Source organism: Apaloderma vittatum, unplaced genomic scaffold, assembly GCF_000703405.1.
Source record: "Apaloderma vittatum isolate BGI_N311 unplaced genomic scaffold, ASM70340v1 scaffold39085, whole genome shotgun sequence".
Taxonomy (NCBI): domain Eukaryota; kingdom Metazoa; phylum Chordata; class Aves; order Trogoniformes; family Trogonidae; genus Apaloderma; species Apaloderma vittatum.
The window spans coordinates 23,459-46,634 of record NW_009717359.1 but is presented as its reverse complement, the minus strand read 5'-3'; the positions used below and the strand labels follow the sequence as shown (position 1 = coordinate 46,634).

Genomic DNA, 23,176 nt, shown 5'->3' with positions numbered 1-23,176 from the left:
GAGACCGAGCTGCCGCACTGCAGCGCGAAGGTTTGGTCGCGTCGCAGAGGGGGTGTTTGCGGGGTGGTCGTGCCTAGAGCCACTCTTGGTTTGTGCTGCATCTTACGCTCCTGTTTTTATTTCAGCTTTTAGAGCCTGTTTGTGACGGGAAGCCCAGCAGCAGAGCAGAGCCCTCTGACAGAACCGACATCCTCGCCCTGGCTGATGTACGGGACTGTGTGTGCAGCTTCTGAAACGGTTTTGGGTGTTCTCAGTTCACAGAAAAAGAAAAAAAGCTAGAACTGTTTGATGGTCTGTCTCTGTATAACATGGTGTACTAAAGGTTCCAGCGTTCAAGAAAATTTCATAAATTGCGCTGATGTTGTCTTTTGTGGTGACACTCTCCGAAAAGCCAGCCTTCAGCCTGACATTGCTACTGCTGTAGTTCTAGTTGCCAGATGTTACTGCCTTCCAGTTTTATTACCATGTTTGCTACAATTCTCCTGTTTCTCAGTTTTATATTTTGTTAAGGGTGTTCTTGCAAGTGATGTTTCTCCTGCAGTCTTTTATTCAGCTATAGAAAGGGAACAAACAACTTCACAAGGCACGTAGAAAAGAGAGGACCTGAAAACCTGTCCTTAAAAGAGTTTGAAGCAGACAGCATCTAACGTTGTTACAGGTTCTGAAACTTAAGTTCAAACTAACTTAGCAGTGTAGAAAAATGATATCTCAAAGAGAACAGTGTGTTCCTAGAGCTCCCCAGTGGGTTTTTTGCATCCTCCGGGAAGCATCTGACATTACAATCGCCATGAGAGGATGAAATGAAATAACTTTTGCCATGGAAAATCTTGTCTTCATAACCTAAAGGCTAAGATTTTTTTGGTTGTTTTTTTAATCATTCATCCTTATATCTCTTCCTAGTTTTTGACTTTTGGAAAGACCCCTCTGAATGAAAACCCTCTTCTGCATTTTTGTAAGAAATATAATGCTGTGTTTCTACTAGAATCTGTTACTGACTAAAATAATCAATTGAGTGTAAACTATAACTTTGGTTGGCCTACAGACAGTCAAACCCTTTATAACTTGGAATCTAGAAAATCTATCTCTAAAAGCTTTTTTTTTTTGGGATATTTCTTAACTTAATGCAAGTACTTCCTTAGGATCAAAACAAACTAGGCATTTTCGCTGTTGCGCTAAATTGGGTAAAAAACATGCAGGAGGCGCCAGGTTTCACTTGTCTTTTTATAGGCTACTAATCTCAAGATTTTACATGTAACAGCTGTAATTGAGTATCTGATCTGACTGCCAGGAAAATATGTTAAATCAACACAGGAAGAGACCTGACCATACTATACTGTGAATAGGCAGCTACATAGTTGTTGTTTTTAATTTTCTGTGGGTTAACTTCTGCTATTTCTGTTCTGTAAGGACCTTCATTTACCTGTTGCTGCACCTGAAGTTCCCTCCTCACCAAGACATGAATTTCCTGCAGACTGGAGCATTAAAACACGAGCTCTATTTATGTCTTCCCAACCTTTTACCTGGGCAGAGCATTTAAAAGCACAAGAAGAAGCTCAAGGGTTTACTCAGCATTGCAGAGCTACAGAAGTAAACTTGCCACAGAGCATAGAGGTAATATTTTGGAGGATAGCCCAAAACTTCAGCTTTAGAGAGGATAATTTACCTTCACACCTTTTCTGAAAGGTGCTGGTGGTGAAAGCTTGCTTCTATTTTGGTCTTGCATTAAGAATAATAATAAATATTATTAATAATAAGTTTGCTACTGTTGTAGTAGCAAACAGCAGTGAGTGGTCATTTAACTTCAGCTCTGGAGCAGTTGCCATCTTTCTTTAGCTTGGCTTATTCACAAGCCCAGGTTTGTTTTTTTTAGTATCTGATGTAGTTTTTTTAATCCATCACTGCCTTAAGTAAAGCATTACTGTCCTCACAAAATACTTTTCAACATCTAGGAACCAAAACTGTCAACGGAACTGCGTTGTGCCTTCCAGCAAAGCCTCGTTTACTGGCTTTACCCCAGCCCCGTTTACTGGCTCCCCCCTTCGCTGCCATGGCTGCAGCTGTTCCCTCGGATTGGAGCAGACAGAAGAATAGTCGGGAAGGCCAGTCCGTGGTCACAGGATGAAGCCTTGCAACAAATGCTAATGAGTGACTGGTAAGTGGAACCAAATAACTAATGTGTTCGATAAGGTTAAGACAGTGGGATTTTGATTAATGCCCAAGTCCTTTCCATTTTTATGAGGCAGCTTTTTAAGTTGTTTTTTTTCCATCTGGAATGCTCATTACTTTGAGGACCAGGTTCAGGAAATACAAGACTAAAGCAACCTTCTTGTGTTAAATGCCCATCTCCAATCCTGGTCATTGATTTGAGTGGAATTCCTTAAATCCTGTTAGCAGGTTGCCTTTGATGCTTAATGTCAACCCACGTGTTACAAAGCACATAACTCTGAGAGAGCATGCTCCAGCGGGGTTTGCTTCACAGCACGCACTGTAGGAAGAATCATAGAATTATAGAATGTTTGGGGTTGGAAGGGACCTCTAGAGATCATCTAGTCCAACGCCCCTGCTAGAGCAGGATCCCCTAGGGCAGCCACACAGGAACGCGTCCAGGTGGGTTTTGAAAGTCTCCAGAGAAGGAGACTCCACAACCTCTCTGGGCAGCCTGTGCCAGGGCTCCGTCACCCCCAGAGTAAAGAAGTTGCTCCTCATGTTGAGGTGGAACTTCCTATGTTCTAACTTAAATCCATTATTTCTTGTTCTGTTGCTGAGCACCACTGAGAAGAGATTGTCCCCTTCTCCTTGACACCCACCCCTCAGATATTTATATACGTTCATAAGGTCCCCTCTCAGCCATCTCCTTTCAAGGCTAAACAGCCCCAGTTCTCTCAGTCTCTCTTCATAGGAGAGATGTTCAAGTCCCTTGATCATCCTCGTAGCTCAAGCCCCTTGATCATCCTCTTAGCTCTTCCTTGGACTTTCCAGTAGGTCCCTGTCTCTCTTGAATTGGGGAGCCCAAAACTGGACACACGCTGGCAGAGCAGAGTGCTCACAAAGAGGCTGCGTTTCAGAGGAGCACAGCTCTTCAGTGTGTCAAGCACGTCTGAAAACATGGCTCATCACTGAATACCTTCTCAAACCTGTGCAGCATCCCATCACCAACCCCCTGCCAAATCCAGCCAGCTGTGTTGATAACGCAGAACTAACTTGAGTGACTTGTTTTATTCTCATTTGCAGGTCTGTCAGCTTTACTTCTCTCTACAATCTGCTCAAAGCCAAGCTGTGTCCCTACTTCTATGTGTGTACCTACCAGTTTACCGTCCTGTTCCGTGCAGCTGGGCTTGCAGGGAGCAATGTCATCACTGCTGTCATTTCTCCCACGACGAGAGGTTTGAGGGAAGCCATGAGAAATGAAGGTGAGGTGAAACTAGTCCAGCTAGGATTCGAATAACAGTTATAGTGCGTTAGTTCTGTCACCAAGCCACTCATTGCTTTCTTTCCTCTCCTGTTCAAGGCATAGAATTCTCTTTACCTTTGGTAGAAGAAAGTAGAGCCAGAAAACAGAGAAACTCTGAAGTCAATTTGGAAACAGAAGGTGCTAACGGCCTCGAAGCAGGCAATGGCATGGAAGGTGGAGAGTATGTAACGAGTCTTCTCCAGTGCTAGAATTCACAGGCATCTACAGCCTCCTGCACATTTCATTTGGAAAACTTCTGTAAGAAGGAAGTATTGCCCTCCTAACTCTGATTGTTTCCCAGGGAACCAGCTCCAAGTGATGAAGATGATGATGAAAGTTTCTCTTGGCTTGAGGAGATGGGAGTCCAAGACAAGGTTAAGAAACCAGATGCTATTTCTATTAAACTGTATCCTTTCCTTGCACATCACGATGTGTAACACTGGAAAACCATGCAGATGTTACCTCTTTGTGGTACACATTTAAGTTTTCTAAAACCTTTAGAGAACTTCCAAATACTAATCCTCACATCACTGTATATTAAGAGACTCTGCATTTCTTTTAATTTGTGACAAGTATTCCTAGATGCTTTTCTTTTTGAAGGAAAATCCATCTAAGCCACCTCAGATCCATGTGGTCACAAACAGATTGTGTTGCCTCACGTAGAGGTTCACTGGAAGGACTAGATTTTTCTGTCTTTTTAAAGAAAGGGTATATATTCACGTAGGCTAGGTTTAGACTTGGAAGTGGTGTGGCATGGCAGGGACACAGCTGTAGACCAGAACAGCTGTACATGTTTCAGAGGGAGCTATTAACTCTTCCTCTGGTTTCATTTGCCCTTGGAGCACCTAAGGTTTTTAATAATGAAATCAGAAGTCAGGCTTAAGACGCTGCTTAGTATTTGAAGAATTAATCTGAATCACTGTAAAGCTTGGTGGGGTTTTTTTTGTTTTGTTTGTTTAACTGACTTGATTGGTCAGAGGGGGTTTTTCTTCTGGCGTCGCACTGCTCTGATCCTTTGATGTGTTGATGTTTTTCACTTCCTCATGGTCTTCCTTTGACTCCAGTCTTGGCAGCCGTAAGGAGAAAAATGAGGTGCAGATGGATCACAGGCCGGAATCCGTTGCATTAGTGAAGGGAACAAATACAATCACCTTGCTAAACTTCCTGATAAACTGTAAGAGCCTCGTGGCTGTTGCGGGTCCACAAGCAGGGCTTCCACCAACGTTGTTGGCCCCTGTTGCTTTCCGAGGTGGAACAATGCAAACACTCAAAGTAAGTGACGCAACTGTCTGTTTTCTAATAAAGAAAAGAAAGTTGTTTCTTCGATCTATACCCTTGTATAGTTTACATATAAGTTTTTTGCTTTAGCATTTTGGCTGCACTGCAGACTGCCTCCTGACTCAGCTCTATCCACATAGGTCTGTGCTGTTAAACCAGAATCCTGGTATTTCCATCCTTCACATACGGGTAAACAGAAGAAGCAGGCTTTTCAGATACTGAAACGGTTCTTAAAAGATTCACCCGAGATCTTGCAGGGTCTCAAACAATTCATACTGTCCTCCTGCAGTCAACTTTCTTACTGCTGTATAGCATTCCTGTGTATCCCTGTTGGCATGTTTTAGGAGCTGTTAAAAAAGACAGTAAAAACCATTGTAATGTTCATATATCGAACAGTAAGCTGACAATACCAAAAAGTATTTTGAACTTTTAGTAATACTAAAGTAGTTGAAAATTAGGGCTTGATTGGGCGTGTCCAAAACTGATCATACGTGCTCTTGTCTTTCAGGCTCGAAGTACAAACGCCAAAGCCAGGGTGCGCTTGGGGTACGAGGATATATTCAGTTTGGAGGTCGTAGGTCCTGTCATGCCTCATTCCCTGCATTTGCTGACGATGCTGCTCAGGCCTGCGCAGAGGGGAGCATTCTCTGCCATGTTACACACGCACGAGCCAACCGCCGTGTTTAACACTGACCTCGACAACGCGAGCCCTGCCTTGAATAAGGTAAGGAAAGTAGCAGAAACAATCTTTCCTGTTAAGAATAGTATCTTTATTACAAACCAGAGGACACTGAGGGACACAAAACTTTCCCTTGACACATGGGTTTACACCCAATTACTTGTCATCACCACCTGGCAGTTCTTGTGGTTTGCCGTTCCTGCAGAAACGGAATCATCAGAAAACAATAGCTTTTTGGGAGTTCCCCAAAAGTACACAAACCAACATTAAGAACTACAGTTATATTTCAAAGAGAAAAAAAACTATTCCATCTCTCTCTTCCTCATGTGAATTCCCACAGGAAACTGTATGCAGAGATCTTTCTCAGTATGGACTGCATCCTAAGACTGTGGATCAACTGAGCCAGTGTCCAACACTGGGAAAATCTTCCATCCGATTTCTAGAAATGAAGGATTACACCTACACCTGGCAGTCCTAAGAATGCCAGTTCCATTTAATGGAAGAGAACAATGCTCTCTAGCGCGCAGTCGCTGTACTTCACGTGCATCTACACGGGCAGCACCTGCGCAGTACCAGGACACCGTCGAGTAGAACATCACAGACAAACAACTATTGCACATTTACCCGTCATAAAACACTTCAAAGGACTTTTAAAGGAAATTGAGGAAAAGGACTTGCACATCTCCTTTTGTATTTTAGAAAGCCTTTTAAAAATAAAACTTAGTAAAATATGATTATCTGTTTTACTGGTCTGACTTGCGTCCGGAAGGTTTGTATTCTTCATGCACATGCAAATTCTATTCTGAAGTACAGAATTTCTGCTACTGCTCTGTGCGGTAATTCCTAACTTACTCGGTTTGGACAGGTGGAACTCTTGGCAAAATGCCTTCCAAGACTGCTTGTGGCACCTTGCCAGAAGTTCGATAGCTACACCTTGGTACGCTGCACCTCTTGGTTTAGAGTCAGCTCTGAACTCGACATCGATGAAAGTCAGATGGTGCAAGCAAGGAGTTCTGGCCGCAGCTGAGTCAGATTAAAGGTTAAGATTCCTCAGAACTTCTCAGGATAGCTGTCTAGTATTCCCAGAGCCAGTTATGTTAAAATGAGCTAGGTTTTTAAGAAGCAGTTTGTATGAACTTCACCCTGAATCATATCCTGAACCAGAACAAGTTGGAGCAGTAAAATAGTTATGCCACCTGCTTGAAGACAGAGAAAAGCTGCTGATCTGACTGTTGATAGCAATGGTAGGGTCTATCAACAGGTGTAATGCAGTTGGTTTCACTTCAGGTAGAGGAGTCAAAGCTGTTGTTTTGGAGTTGCCTTTCACACAGCTCTCAGGAGAGCAGAGTCCTGCAGCAGGAACACTGACTCTGAAGGGCAAGATGTAGAACACCACCAAGCTTGTGCACTCCAGCAAGATTTCTAAATTCAAGCGTGCACAGAAAATAAACCACTGCTCATGCCACGTGGTCACCTACCCTCAGGTGACCATTCCACACCGTTCTGCTCCCCACCTCAAAATCTGTGATGCTGAAAGAGTAACGTCTGACTGAAGGAAACAATGTAGGAACTTAGAAATACGAGCACGTGAGGAAGTTACAGCAGATTGAGGCATACTGAAAGCTTCCTGTGCCTTCCAGTTAACTTTATATTGACACCACTAGAGGTATCCCCCCCCAAGAACACACTGGGTATACAATTACACTGGAATGCTTTATGTCAGCGTTTGTTACTGGACAGTGACTGCCAGGACACCATCAGCCTAGTGGTATGCTGAACAAGACAACATCTAGAAAATCCAGGTAACGGGAAAGTCCCTCTTAGGATGTAAAAGGCACTTTAAAATGTTAAATACTTGGATAATGTCAAATACCATTTCTGGTGGAGTTCAGGGTAGTACAACCTGATTTTAATTAATCTTTACACTTCTCCCTGACTAATCTAGAAGCAAATTAATGAACTTTCCCCCTTTGATTAGTATCAGACAGCTAGTGAAAAGCCAGTGCTAACAGCATCATGGGGAATAACAAAGACCGGGTTTCTAAAGCAGCTGGTTTAACTACCCTTCCACTTACTTCTTAAGAGCCTAACAGTTAATGCCTTTTTTACCTGCCTTGCCTGCCGCCATCACTCACAGCCTTTTGCTGCTCTCCAGTTCTGCCACCTGCCATGAAGCAGCCCTTAGCCCACCGCCACGGGTCAGCACACCGAAGGGAATCACCGGGATGAACCCTTCGGAGAGCAGCGCCCGCACTTGGCGCCCACCACCCCTCCATCTGGAACAGGCAGCACCTTCCCAGTGCGTGATGGAGGAACGGGCCTGCCCACAGCGTGTGAGCACACAGAACAAGACAGAGAAAGCAACAGGAAAAAGCAATTCTGCAGCTGCCTCTGTGGAAAACCACTTTTTAAAAAAGCCAGCAACCATTCTGTTACATGGACCTGAGCCTGCCTGTTTGTTGACCAGTTTGTATTTTCATATCTAGCATGTGAGATTTACAGAGACACACCAAGTAATAGCTTGCAGTCATTTAAAAAAAAGAAAGTAATAAAAAATTGCAACTACATTCTTATAGTCTAGAACTGTATAATTTCAAAAATAGAACTGTATAATTTCAAAAATACACCACCAAATTCTTTTATGTGTTTTGCTGAACTGTAGCTCCTTCTTGTACTGTAAACTGTTGGGTTCAAGTCACAGCTTTGCCTGTAATTTCAGAAACCTATTCCAGCTGCTCACAGCTCCGGGGTTCAGTGAAGTTCTTCAAGCACGTTTGGCTCCGATGAACCTTCCCTATAGAAGCTAGTTACGCTATGTGGGCTGCTGCTCTTCCACCTAAAGGTACTTACAGTAAATAGACTACCGTCATTCCTGATGCCTATTGAGCAGGAAAATCTTTCAACCTGCCCATGTAGGTGAATTTTCATCCCAACTTTTGGAGAGCTAGAGACTGCAGGAGTTAAGTTTTTGCACTTTTAGGGGCAATTTCAGATTTTCTGAGGCACAGGAACATCACCTTCCTGCTCCTCCAGTCCTAACTATTCAAAAGCTACGAATTAGAAGAGCACCAAGAAATCGTTGTGGCAGAAGCTGGCTACACGTTCTGGGATACTTGCTTCAAAATGCTCCTCCCTCATGTGCCAGGGAAGTCAGAAGCACTTTGAGCGAGATCACTTCTTTACAAATAGCTCTGCAGCAAAAGGAAATCCATCAGCCGAACAGATCATGTCTTCCTTCCATCCATACTCGGAGACTATGCACCCTTAAGAAAGCTGAAGTGCTGTATAAATAACCAGGTTCCAAGAGTGTTTCCTTGTTTCTCCTTTTAATATATCACTACTTATCTATTCCTGCATGCAAAGGACACTCAAACCAATTCAAATGTACAAATTTAACACAAGTACATCGCTGCACTAGCTTTAGATTCATGTATCATTCTAAACAAGGAATGAAATGAAAACAGAAACCTCAAAATCAAGAAGTGTCATAATCAGGGCATTATAGACCGTCAATGTTTCCTCTTTTTTTGTACGTCTTCCCTAAAACCAAAGGTTAAACCCACATACAGTGCTACATCTTTAAGGCATGAAATCCAGAACTTGCCTAGCTATTTTTTTTTTAAATTGAGTCATCAGTGGGATGGTAGTTACCTGCTCTTGGCTGCTGCGAGATAACGCGTTATCTTTACATCGTACATGAGGAATACAGACCCCCAAAAAATAACAAAATAACGAGTACAAGACATTGCATGTTCCCAGATTTGACACTGTCCAGCTGTGAAACCAGCAGACACCACACACTAAATAGAACGATCGACATACCTCTGATGTTTGAGAGACATTTAAAAGAGGAGTCTGATTAGGAGCTGCTCCCACATCCCAAGTTCATTAAGTCATACATCAAAAAGCCAGACTTCAGCTGAGACAGATACAACAACCAGTTCCCCCAGGGCGGATCTTCCCATTGCTGTACCATTGTATTTACATTTGTTTTTCACATACACCTTCCAAACTAGTTCAGTAAATGAGGCAAGGAGATCTTCAAATACTTAGTCAGAGACTGAAGGTGAGAAGCCAAAGGGAGAAAAGTTTAATATTACAAAAACTATGTCCATTAATATTAACTTCGGCATTTCTAGAGCGCTTTGACAGACGAAAAAGGGGCTTTATTTCTAAGAAGCGTCTGGTGGAGAACCAAATACCATTTCTCTCCTGTACACAACATGAGACATTGAGCCTTGTCCCTTTAGGGCAAAAAGAGACACCTTGTTCCGTAACATTTGACAGAATACACACGAGTCAACTTATTTTGTGGAAGAAGAGGTCCTAGTAATTCCTCATCTCCACGTTCCTACTGCCATTGCAAAGGTCATTCACTTCAGGCCTGAGCAGAGCCTTGCTGCGTACAAACGCTGTACTGTTCCTGTCCCAGCCGAAGCTCTGGTCAGTAAGATGTAACACAGAAAGACCTCAAAAAGACTTTGCTGAAATAACCACCTGAACTACTGGAGTCCATAAATCCTGGCAATCTGCTCGTTAACTCACACAAATCTGGCAAGCAGTGTACAATGCCCTTTCCAATTCAAAGTGCACATAGCTAAGGTACTAATACTTCTTAAATAACAAAAAAAAGGAGAAGAAACAAATAAAGGAAGGAAAAGCTTTCTACATCCTCTCCCTTGTCAAATTGCCAAAACTCTGGATCAGGCTGTCTCCGTGAGGGCAGAGTACCATTACGGCAAATTTAAGCCCAAGGAGTTAATTTGCTAATAGTCCAAAGCAAGCTAAAATGACTAGAACTGGTTCTGCAGCCCTAAGAGCTGTTGATAATCTCCACAAAGTGTATTTTTATACTGTGCGTTTCTTAAAAAAGTTCTTTTGGCATGTATTTTAATTACTGTTTACTGACCAGTGATTAAGATTATGAACTTGTGCTGCTTTATTGACCAAGTTGGGTACAACAATTTAAGCGTCATTCTATCCCCTCCCTCCCCCCCCGAATCCAGTTGCAGATTTTGTTAAAGAGTTTATAATTCACATTAACCACAAATTCGTACAATCAACATCAGGCAGTGTGTTAATTTGCTCGGAACAGACAATTCCGTCATCTCCCTTCTCAGAACATGCAGGGAGCGTCACTTTTAGGTGGCGAGTCTCACCAGTTCCATCGCTGGACTTTCCACCACGCTGCTGGAAGCAAGTCTTTCGCTTTGTCACATGTGTCCCAGAGCGCAGGCTGTCGCAGGGCCAGTCACGCCGTGCCGCCAAGCTAAACCCCCAAAGGAAATGCGAAGAGAAGCCGCGGCGGTGACGCTGCACAACAGGGCTACCGCCGCGTGTCTTCTCGCGGGGGTTGCGGCGCTGGCCCGGTACCTGTCCGGCGGTACACACCAGCCTCAACTAGACTAAGGAAAGCTGCGGCACTCTGTACCGGCTGTCGGCAAAAGCGCGCGAGCAGCTTTACCGAGACCAGGGAAAACTGCAGCATAGTACAAAACAGTATGAAAGTGTTAACATTCCGTATTGAAGAGAAACTGTATGAGTTTTCAAACAAGGGTTTAGATTACTGATGCCTCCAGAGTCTGTCGTCTGATTTAGTCATTTAAGAAATAATTACATCACTAATGTAAACAATATAAACATACCAAAAACTAAGTATGATTTAAATACATTTTGATGGTACAAAAGAAAAACCTGAAGGTGTCTGTACAGTTTTTACAACGTGGGAATTGCCAATGTATTTACAACATGAAAGGGCAAATACCATTTTTCTTCTTTTTTTATTCTTGTGCAGAGTTTAATTATCTGAAATAATGTCAATATAAAAAACAATATCTAGCGGTGTGAGGCACTCCTAAACATGGTGGTATTAACCATGCTTTCCTTTGGTACAAGTCCCATCGCTTGGAGAGCCGCAGTTGCTGCTGTGGCTTTAGCATGCTTCTTATTAAGGCTGGCAAAAGTGGGCCTGTATTCGTTTCCATTGACTCTCACCTGTTTACAGAAGAAGGGGAGGTACAAAGAAAAAACAGTTAGGAAGTGCTTTCCTTTTGAGGCAGTGCAGCGTTGCTCCTTTAAGCACACCCTCTATATAATTCCTCTTTAGGGGGAGACAAGATCCACGTATGGTCTGTAAGCATAAACACTTCCAAACAGCCAACTGCTAAGCGTGACACTAGGTGAAAAAGAAGGCCTGGCATCGTCAGACAACCAACAGGCAGAAAGAACTAGATCTTGCTTACTACCTTTACAACAGTAAGACTTAGCACCACGCCAGCAAGTCAACAGCGAGAACGTGGTAACATGGAGGTTAATAATTATAGCAAGAAGTGGAACAGTGTGTTTCTTGATGGATTTACAGATCAATGCCCTTGTGAGATCCAATTTGGCCGTTGAAGAAATGGGACTTGGAAATTTTACCAGAGACACTGCTTGGCAGTCCTCAGCCACCTCTGAGGTGGCTCTTCTGTTGATATATGAACATAAACAAGAATTTACATCTCTGTTTCTTTAACAGAGAAACCAGCAGCAAACAAGGAAACTCAAACGCACCTTGAAGATAAAATGTTTGCGATGATCAGGCCCACTATCATCCACCAACACAAACTCAGGTGGTGACCATCTTCTTTTGTTACAGATCTCCATCAACGCAGAAACCGGATGTTTACCTTGAAGAGAAAACGTATGGGAAATGTCAACACTGTTGTCAAAGCCATCGTTTTAAATGGGATTATTTGTTTTAGAAAAGTAAGAATCTCACCTGAAAGATCCTTCATCACAACATAATGTCCAGATCTCTTTTGTGCCTTCTCTCCCACAGCAACAAGCCCTAAACAAAACACAACAGAAGGTGACGTTTATGACTCCCACCTCATTTCTGTATTCTTGTCAGCAAAGCAGGAACAAGCATGAGTGGAGATGAAACCCGGAGATCCCACACAACTGTCTTTTCAGAAGGTTTTCAAACCTCTCTTTCATCCCTTCCATACTACATGTAACGTTGCTCTCAACTGCTCTAGTAAGGCTCTTAACAAGCCAGGTAGTAGAAAACTTTGAGCAGTTTTATATGCAAGTAAGCAACACCTGGTTTTCTGCACCTTCTTCAGAGAAATTCTGAACAAGAGAGAAAAACGTTCTCTCATTCAGTTACTTGTCTTGGGCAAGTCCTTCACTACCTTCACAGTTTGCTTCTAACATACCAAGTATTTGAAGTGTCTCCATTAAAACGGAAAAAAGCATATGTAGTATGTCCTTTTATGATATGATTAACACTGTAGTGTTCTTATAACATGTGCTCTATTTAACAGTATTCAAAGCAGTCATCCTTTATGTGCAAGTTCACAGTCCAATCACTGCGATTTCAGCCACATCTGCACGTAAAGTAGCAGAAACACGTGCAAATGGGCCCCAAGCCAATACTCAGAGCACAAGTTCCAAGAGAAGTCACCTTGGAAGCTGAAGTTTCTCTTTGTAAAATCTTACAAGAGTAAGAAATAACATGTAACAGTTGCCAAAAGTTTACCATGTGCCAGTAGCCACACCATGCTTACAGAGTGACTTAAGTTTCCTGTCATTCATTCTGCCACTACCTAAAATACCAGGCAACTTTTATCCTGGTGCTCTCAATCCAGGACATATGTAAATAAAATACCTGATGTGTTTTTTTCAGAATTTCTCAGACTTCAAGCTTTAATATTACTTTGTTTCTTACCTCAACTTCGTTCTGTTCCTGGCTTTGGTGAATAAAGACAAGGAGCTATTGCAACTGTTTCCAGTTTCTTCCTGTTCCTTTAGTTTTTTTTCTAGTTGGCATTTTATTTTGTTTCGCTTTAAAAGAAAGCCCTCCCCTCCTTACCAGATTTTCATCCTAATATTAATGCAGCTCCTAGGCAGAGATTTCTCAATAGCATGAAACTCTCAGAGACAACAATCACTGAAACAAAGTGGGCTTTTTTTCTTTCCATTACAGAATTTTCTATCAAAAACCCACAAAAAGATTTCCATCAAAGAAAAAAAAACCCCTCTTAATAAACGTATAATTACTGTTCAGTTGTTTCTTTGTAATCCATGAAACATGACGTTTCCTCATAACACAAGTTATCTCCCTGTATCATAGATTTGGTTGGTTCAACATTAAGAAGTATTCTTTATCAACACAGAACACCTTCACATTTTCTGTGGAAATTATCAGGTAAGACTGCATATAGGATAATAGTCAAATATTTTTAAAAATTAAAGCAAAGCCCAGGTATCACACTAAGGTTATGAGTATTTTCGGATGAATCTATCGCATGCCAGGAAGAGGCCTACTTTAACTCCATCTAATGCTTTTAATTGCTGTTGAAGACTGAGTGCCCAGTAAGGACCTCATCCTGTCTCAGGGCTTAGGGCTGGATACTTAAATTGTGGGTGTCAAATTCTGCAGGCGTTAAGGAAATTTCTATCAGAAACCACTGCTGGAACCAGAAACCAGAGTGGTGACACAGCTCTGTATCACCACGGTGTTTTTAATGTTGAAAATGTGCATGGTTGTGCAGCAGCACTGCCTTTTCCCTAGAATCTGACAGGAAGCGTGCAACAAAACGAACCGAGCTAAATCCTTCCTCCTCCGCACAGAAATCTGTTACTAGGTTATGCAGGCTGCTTGAGAACACAATACGGACATTACTCATTTTCAGTTTCTCCCCTCTGACTGATATTAACCAAGCTAAACTAAAGGAACTCTTACCAAGAGTGAGAACTCCACAAGACAACATCTACAAAGACCGCAGTAACTAACAGTAACAAAATATTTTTCAGACATTTGTTTAGCAATCACTCTGCCAGGTTTGTTGGTTTGGGTTTGTTTGTTTCTTTCTTTCTTTCTTTCTGTCTTTCTCTCTTTCTTTAAACGGAAAGGTCGAACAGAAGAAAAACAGCTGAAAAGTAAGTTTCATTATTGTTCGATTAAACAGCAATGTCTGTATCACTGTGTTCCGTACTTTCAGGCTGTTGCACTTCTCTATTTATAAAACCGTATTATGCTGCTAAGAAGGTCTTTATAATTTAGAAAGCGATGGCTGTTTTCATAACATAGGCTTGTCTTCTCATTTTCTACCTCTTATAATTTAAACATTTAAAGTTCAATTTTCACTGCTAGCTTGGACACTTGAGCAGTACTGAACTACCTCTGTATTGAGAACAAGGGATTCTGGCACCTAAAGATTCCCTCTACGGCAACAGCATCTCTGCAGCAAACTTCGCAACATTTGCATTTTATACTTTTTTGTTTCTTCTGAGTTCTATTACAATCATTGACAAATGCTCACAGAGTATTTCCATGCTTTAATACTAGATGTGAACTGGTTAGTATACTAAAGGTCCCCAGTATTCAAAAAATATTTAGAAGAAAAAGAGTTCGTTTTCCCACAGTCAGTACTGAATTGCTTATTTTGGTAACGTGTAAGAGAACAATTAAATCATAGGTCTTGACTGCTGAAATTCTGCCTCTTGTATTTAAAAGGCTTAGAACTCATATAGGTGTTTCTTTTTCTTTGTAAACAACCGTGGAAACATCACTGTAGCTGAGCAGAGGTGACTGCGGCGGGATGGAACTAGGAGAAGGAATGGCAGGGGGGACCAGACAGATGGAAAGGGGAACAGAATCAATTTGGAAGACCTAAAACCACCAGTATGGCCATCTACTTCTGCCAGGACTTCAGCTGAAGGGCAGCAGCAACTCAACTCCGTAGCTCTCAGCTGTGTCCTTCATCCCAGTTTAACGACTGAACTATTCACTATTCCATCTTCTATCCTGCCCCATCCTAACCCTAACCCTAACCCTAATGGCTTCTCCGCAATTCATTTCCCTGCCCGTGCCTTCTCCATACATCCAAATGAAGCACATCCCTAATTTAAGAACCACTTTTTAAAATGGAAAGTGAAGGTTAGGGAAAGTTAAAGAACGCCTGGAAGAGTTCACAGGCAGAAGGACAAAGCCTACATACGTAATCCAGGGCCTGAACAACCACAACCAAAAACATCCACATCATTCCGTTAATTCTTACGGCAAACCTGTACCCAGGAAAAGCTCCACATTTTGAAGTTATTTTGCCTATCTCCATAACACATGTGAGAAGTTCATGCTCCCAGAAGACATTTAAAGAAGGGTTTACCTTTTCGATCCGTCTTAAAGTCGACCATAATGGGCTCAACGCTGCCTTCTTTGTTCTTTCCAAGGCCTTCTCCTTCTCTCCAGCCCATTTTTCTCATCAGTTGAGCTCCCATTCCTCCAGTTACAGGGGCTGCTCTTAAGAACTGATCCTATCCAAAAAAAGAGAAGTAAAACAAGTCCTAAAGTTAGCACTGAGATTCTAAAAAATAAGCAGGAGCTTCCAAAAAATGTTTCTAACAACCTTTCACAGACTCAATTAAAAAAAATACACCTTATCTTTATGTACATTAACATTTTGCATAAGCCAGAATTCACGCAGACACACGAGACACAAATCAATGTTTTCAAAAAAGAACAACTTAAGAAAATTCTAACGCAATCCAAAAGTGGCAAGTGATCCATCTCAGACATATGTATTTAATAAAATGACAACCGTCCGTTTTTAAACACGCTACTTTGGTTCCAATGCATCTCTTCTCATCTTGTGAAAGGAGGCAGTGTTAACTGTTTAACTGGCAACATGTGTGCCAAGTGTACCTAGTTATTGAACAAAATACAAGCACATTTAGTAATGACATTCACATAGTGTTTAGGCGTATTTTAAATATATTTTAAAAAAAAAAAAAAGTTTCCCCACTTTATTATACAGCAGTTGCACATTCAAGTTCTATTCTGAAAATCCACATGAAACATACAGGTTTTTCTTTTCATTCTTTTTTAAAAAGGAAAAAAGGCGCGTAGCCACACAGTTTAGCAGCAGTAGTCTTCACATTCTTTCAAATCATCATTAACATAATAGTTGTTAAATGGTGAAAGCTTATAAACAGAAATTTTAAAAATCTGTTTTGATGTAAAGAACTTTAAAAACTCCTTAAATGTTTACGTACCTAGGCCTCGATGGCCGCAGTGTTGTGAATAGTAGGGCTGGCATTGACCGTGGCAAGAAGGCAGCTACAAGGATTTGACCCTGAAACAAGTTTCCATATAGAGGGGTGAAAGTTCACAGGTTATTCTGTGAACTATCATCTCTCTTCTGCCCCCCCCACTGACCCAAGTAAGTAAGTCAATCATTTCCATCACAGCAAAAAATTGCTTGCCTTAAAATATACAAGTTTACACACTGGCACTGATAAGTCCATCAGTTATTTTGCATAGTAGGTTAGGTGATACAATGCCTAGTATTTTCGTGAAAGTTTTACTTACTATCAAAGCAAATTAATAGAACGATTTAATTTCTTTTTCCTTTGTTTTGAGTTGTGCTTGCAAAAGTAAGCGTTTCCCAAATTTGGACAAAGGACTGATGCATCCTTGGTTTCCATATGTACATAAACAAAACCAAAAGTCTTACTTTTGCAGAGACTAAGGACAATGGATTTTTAAGGGGATTTCAAATTGGCAAATGGTACACGCTAATGATGCGTGAGCGTAACCCCCACTATACGTGGTGTTAAAAAATTTTTTTTAAAAAGCAATCGTTGAAGATTGTGGCAGGACTTCTCCAAATATTTACCTATTAGACAGTGAATACCTGTCAACATGCAACTGGATGCTGCATTTGATCACAAATTGGTCTGACAGAAGAGCACAGAGGCCATGTGCACCTCTCCAGTTCAACTTTTTTCAACTGGTGCAGACCATGCTGTGTGTGTGTGCGCGTGCGTGTGTGTATACGGAGACAATCACTTTCTTCGATATGAACTGCCTTGATCTATACACCTAGAACGGCTTTTACTTACTTCCATTTTCATCCTCCCCTTTCTTTTCCAGGAACCTCTCATAAGAAAAGGGCAACCATGCCGAGAATGATACAAACCCCAGTCAATGTCACCCTGGGTTCCGATTCCTCTTTTGTACCTGCTTTGCAATGATAGAATTTTCAATATAAGCACCTGTTTCATTATCACCAGCGTGTATTCAGTTCACAAACAACAGAGGGCAAGTTCTCGATGAGGTCATTTCAACGTTACGCAGCTTTCTCATCACACCTGTAAAGGTACTAACTAGGGAGGGGCTAGGGGTGGTGTAGAAAGGAGAGAACAGCATCAAAATATTGCTATTCCCAGTTAAATCAAAGCCCTGGGTTCCTATATAGGAAATACCAGAGCACGAACAAATTCCAGATAGTGAAAATAAAGAGAGTTCTAAATTCCAAAACACGGTTTATTAAAAACAGCTCTTCTAATGTGTGAATTTAGAATCCTATCTGATAACTTTAGCAGGAATTTCTTACGCTATTGCTGACTCTTAAACACAACAGAACCAAGATAACAAAGAATTAGAAATAGAAGTTTTGTTTTGCTACAGAAAAGCTGTACTTGTGCATCACAGTAAAAGGCCAAATGAAGTAGCTCTGGTACCAACATGCAAGGAGCCAGAAGGCTACTCTGATGCATTCTACTGAAGAAGCCAAAAAGGCCTGAAGCAAGGGACAAAGGTGGGTTTTTTCAGTTCTGTTTTTAAAAATAAACCAAATATAAACCTCTAATTGTTCTCCAACTATTTTTTATAATTTAATGACGGACAACTTCACACAGCCCCTGACTTAATCGAGTACGCGTAAAAGCTAGTACTGTGTTCGTCATTACATTTCAAAATGTAACAATGGTGGAAACGTTAACAAAAGCAGGGAAGCAAGATGTTTTCAGTTTTAAAAAAATGAAAGGCCTAGTCTCACAAAACTATTTAGCAGCTATGCACCCTTGCAGATCTGGCCTATAAGGAGGATACCAAGTTGAAGAGTATGTAACGCAACAAAAACCCAGATTCCTAAGTATTGGTTTACTGTTGTTGGAATTAATTATTTCAAGAATAATTGTTCTCTTTCATTCACTAATCTCAATTCCAGTAATTCTGCATGAAAATTTAGTATCATTTTTCTCATCTTCTTGTCCCTAAATTCCATGAAAGGTCAGCCAAATAAAGCACACTTCCATTCTGCCAGCAGATGGAGACAGCTAATAAGCCACGTTCTCGTGTCAACACTTCTTCATCAAAAAGAAGGCTACAAAGAAAAACCTTATAACCTTGGGAAGATTTTTTTAGCAATTTTAATTAAAATTTCCCCTTTTAAAGCTACATTAGGGCAACAAATTTTGGGGGACACAAATGTCTGAATCAGCTCTCAAAGGGCTTAAACAAGCCAACACAAAACACTACACATGAAAGGTGATTTTGCAGGTGGGTTTTTTTGGTGAAATACAAAACAAGTTGGAGAGTCACCACTGTTAAATGTCACAGCCATCTCTGGGAAAAGGACAGCACACAGCATTGAACCGAACTTCTGAAGTAGCAAAGCCATCATTATTTAAGAGATCTTTAACTACACTGTCCATTTCTGCTCTCTGAAAATACCCATTCCTTCTCACAACACCGGCAGGGCACTAAAACTTAAGTTTTGTCAGAAGGAAAGTTTATTTCTATTGAACAGTAATTTATTAAGCGAAAGACAAGAAAGCCTTAAAGGCAGCAGGTGGACAGTTTCAGCTACAGCACAATGGGCTGTCTTAAAGAATACTTTAAGATTAACTCTGAAAAAATTTTCTGAGTCGGGTACCAGGAACAAGTATCTGTCTTTGGCAAAACTTTTGCAAGGTAGCTGAGCTTTCCATTAAATAAACTGGCACTCTGAGCAGCAGACACATTCCTTCCCCAATACCAGAGGAGGAACACCTTCCTGAAGAATCCCATCAGATGTCTTACAAGAATTACACTCATAAAGAGCTTTGGAACTTCTGGTCACAGCTTTTGCATATCATAAGTAGAAAGCAAGCTGAGGATAGCTGGGAAAATTAAAAAAAAAAAAACCACAACCTCTAAACATTTTTTTAAGACTGAACAAGGAACCAGTCCTATGTAATTAACATACAGTTGATTTGACTTGTTCACGAGTCCTTAGTTTCCAAGGAAAGCTCACGGTGTCCTACACAGGAACAGGAATACAAGTATTTTGCTAAGGGGCATTACTAGGTCAGCTGTGCTTCTGCAAGTGGCAATGTCGAGACTTAGTTTTACCTCCATCGCTAGCGTGAGTTTTGCTCATCTGCTATGACTGCAGAAGAATGGAAGGAACACTTTCCCTTTTCAGAACTCGCTACACAAGGCAGAGCATTTTAACGGCCACAGTGCAACTGCCTGTCATGCTTTATTTAGCACAACTGAATGAAACAGAGCCTAAGCATTATTCTGTGCGCATGAAACACTGCAGAAACCTTGTTTTGCAGAGCAAGTTTAGACTACGGAATTGAGCTCGTCTATCTGGAAACAAGTGGTGACTCTGGGAAAGTCTGAGTAAGTAGACCTCAACAGAATTTGCTTGGAAATTTGACTACTTCTCTGATTTAACATTTGTTCAGCAGCATTGTATGTTTGTTAAGAATAAGAAGAAAGAAGAAGAAAGCTCCAAAACAAGTTGTATTTGTGAACTGATTACACCAATGATGATAAACTGAAACAGAAACCACTTTTCAAAAGCAGATAATATTGTTCATAAATCTGTTTTAGTGATACATGAAACCTAACAACGTATTATTCCTTCACAAATACTGCTCAGAACCCTATGCATGAACATTGCGAATTAGTACATTACTTAAAGTAAGTCATGTGTCTAACTGGTATGTCAATAAATCAAGTATGCCACGTTCACCCCCTCAGTAACTAATTCCCTCAAAACTTCATTGGGATAAAATTGAAACTGCAGGCATGTTTTGGTTTGAGTACATATTACCTCTCCAGAGTCATTTTTCAGTACAAAGAAAAAGCTGAAATCCAAGAAATGCAAAGTGAAGAGAGCGCTTATCAAGCAAGTGTCCCAAGTACTTATCCCCTCTTGATCCCACTCTTCCATTTTGTTGTATCTATCTCATTTTGTGCTCTCTTTGTCAAGCACAGTGTCTGCAGATGTTCTAATTCTTTGTTTAATGATACACAAATAACTGGCTGACGTGGGCCCTGTTTCTGCTAACCATTGCATGTCCACGAAGTCCTCTTATGGCAATTGCTTATGGCAATCTCCCAAGCAAAACGCCTTCAGTAAACAACATTTTCAGTCAGAAATGTGCAATAATTTACACACACAACATACCCCAGGAAACTCCACAGTCCTTCTAGCAGACGAAAAATTAAATACTAGGGTTTTTTAAATGCTAAAATGCATTTTCTTAGGACAAAAAAGGGAGTGCAAGTCTGACTTGTCAGTGCTATATTGCATAATTAACAGGAACCAAGTTACACAACTTCGAGTGCCTCAGTAAAATACAACCTGTACTTTGCATTTCATGGTTGGTTTGCATTCATGTCACTGAGAAAGATAACATGCATTCATAACCCATCATCCCTACTTCGCTTTTTTCCCATGGAATCATTCTCTTAAGCACAAGATGTGACTCCAGATTAAATTCATCACACCTAAGTTTGGTGAAGGTTTTCACAGGCCCCACCGCTCCTAAAAAAAATTTTTAAAGGGCAAGTCTTGCGTAGCCCCTAGTGCAGTTTGTGCAGGGCACGTGACTAACTACTGAGCGTCTCATGAGTTTGATGGCAATGTGCGTGCAAATATGGAACCTGGAAAGAGCAAAAGAAGTCAAGCTGAGGAATGCCAGAGCAGGAAAGAAGTCTGCGTCCTCATCTTCTTCACTCAACAGCTCTTCTTGTTTCCAGTAGCAGCCTCCTTTCTGACAAACCCCGTGACGCTTGCTAGGGAGGATGCCTACTACTGCAAACCACTACATTTTGACAGCTATGGGAAGGACAGGAGCGCTTCTGCTGGCTCACTCTTTTTTCTAGATTTAACAAAATGTTCCAATATGGCTTCTGCTCCTCACAGCAGTCGTGTCCACAAGCCAGAGACCAGACTCTTCTCCCACATTCTCCATATAAAGCGTTTTGTTGCAGATTTTTGGTTTGTTTTTTTTCTTTATTTGAAGTGGATCACAGAGTGAAGTTAGAAGACTGAGGGAAGACACACTTGCCTTCTCCACTTAATTTTTGTTAGCGGACACTCCTGTTACTGTAAGGCACAGAAGATCACCACAGAACATCAAGGAATGAAAACGGGATGAGGAAAGAGATGATGAGAGATGCTGCCTTTCCGCTGCCTTGAGAACCCACTCAAGGTATTGCAGAAAGGGAGAACCCTCTTAGGCTCGCTGATCTGCTTCACAAGCCTCATGGAGGAAAAGCTCTCCTTTTCTCACCAGTACATCCCTGTTGAGTGCTTTAGACTTCCAGGCTTCCTCTGCCAGGGATAATTACTGTAATCACCAAAGTCAGCATTTTGGCACAATCTCAGAAGTTAATAATTGTTAAAATAAGACTTTATCGTGTGTGCTGTGTGTTAATACTAAGAAGAGCCCAAAAGACTCCCATCTAGCAAGTAACTTGGATCTCTTTGTTGCCTGGCTCGCTGTATTGCTTGGCTATGCAAAATGGAAAAACAAGTTAGCGAATCTTAGCAAAAATATTTCTATTTTTAGGGTGCTGTAATTCCAGACTTTTGTGTTCAGTTTACTCCAAGTTTTGAAAAATTCTGCTTCAGCCTCAAACCTAATCTACTAGCTTTGAGGGTCATCTTAACACTGTATTCTGGAAGGATACGCAGATACAGCATATATTCAGCTACATAATTTGCAACACAGACCGTCGTAACTCTTTCTTTTTGCCTGAAAGGTGGATATTGCTTGAATTCCTCAGTTCTACTTCTTGAAAGACAACCAGTTCAGTAATAATTTTCAAAGATGAAGCATGAATTATTAAACTTATAAAAACGCATGTATGTATGACGCACCATACCCCAAAAATAAGCCAGTATTACTCCGCAGCAAGAAGTAACTATTTCCCTGTAGGATGATATTCAACTTATTAACCCAACTGTGACTTCTGGTTTAATACTCCAAATCTTTGGCTCCCAGAAAGCCCTGGTGAGATAATAGAGGCAAAGTAAACATCAGATAGAACCAAGTCAAACAAACCGGTCGTTTGGAACTTGGTTCACTGAAGTTGATGCCAAAACATCACCGACTTCAGTAACATCAGGATCAAACCTTGCCTGATCATTTTCCATCCTGGGAAAAGTGGTGATGGACCTACCACTGCAACCATATCGGTATCACGGATGTCATTTCAGTGAAAAGCAACAGTATATATGAGCCAATCTGACTCAAATACCAGACGTACACCTTATTGAAGTATTCTATGTCATGAGCAGCACCTTAATGTCCAATAAAATGAACACAGCAGCGGCAAGTATCTAAATTGATCAAGGACAACGATTTAACTCAACCTGTTGTATCCGACACATGCATTACCACAGGTTTTTAAGGCACATATTTTGCATTTTCCAATACTTCCACAGCTATGTAAAATGTGGTAATTAGACAAGCACGACTGCGTAACTTCTACCTTTCTAATCCATGCTTGGGGACCACTGTTGGTCAGCTCATCCGAGGACAGTATCTGCGCTCCAGTACTTCCTGTGAACTGGCCAGGTATGGAGTTTGATTGAGCCCAGGCATCAATCTACAAAACGAAAATCAAACGTAAGACCAAAATAAAAACTCATACATTTTTCCTTTGCAATTCTCTGCTGCTTCTTGGCAATTTTCGATTTCTTCAGTTCAGC

The 23,176-nt window shown here is 41.2% G+C and overlaps 2 protein-coding genes across 2 annotated transcripts in view; one reads left to right on the top strand and one right to left on the bottom strand.

Moving 5' to 3' along the window:
• Positions 1 to 125: 125 nt before the first annotated feature.
• DONSON (downstream neighbor of SON) lies at positions 126 to 5,886 on the top strand (the record flags this gene model as incomplete). Its single annotated transcript, XM_009869849.1, has 9 exons — positions 126 to 206; positions 1,408 to 1,611; positions 1,950 to 2,152; positions 3,232 to 3,410; positions 3,509 to 3,632; positions 3,753 to 3,857; positions 4,525 to 4,723; positions 5,238 to 5,453; positions 5,749 to 5,886. Coding segments are annotated over 9 exons (1,449 nt in total), but the record flags the coding sequence as incomplete, so codon positions are not given.
• A 4,856-nt stretch (positions 5,887 to 10,742) lies between these two features.
• SRRM2 (serine/arginine repetitive matrix 2) overlaps positions 10,743 to 23,176 on the bottom strand; it is a gene marked incomplete at its 5' end in the record, with an annotated part of 35,430 nt that continues 22,996 nt past the window's right edge. Inside the window, 5 exons of the mRNA XM_009869848.1 lie at positions 10,743 to 11,402; positions 11,961 to 12,076; positions 12,169 to 12,237; positions 15,563 to 15,710; positions 22,957 to 23,073. Of these exons, the coding sequence (XP_009868150.1) occupies positions 11,244 to 11,402; positions 11,961 to 12,076; positions 12,169 to 12,237; positions 15,563 to 15,710; positions 22,957 to 23,073 (609 nt within the window). The remainder of the gene's footprint in view (positions 11,403 to 11,960; positions 12,077 to 12,168; positions 12,238 to 15,562; positions 15,711 to 22,956; positions 23,074 to 23,176) is intronic.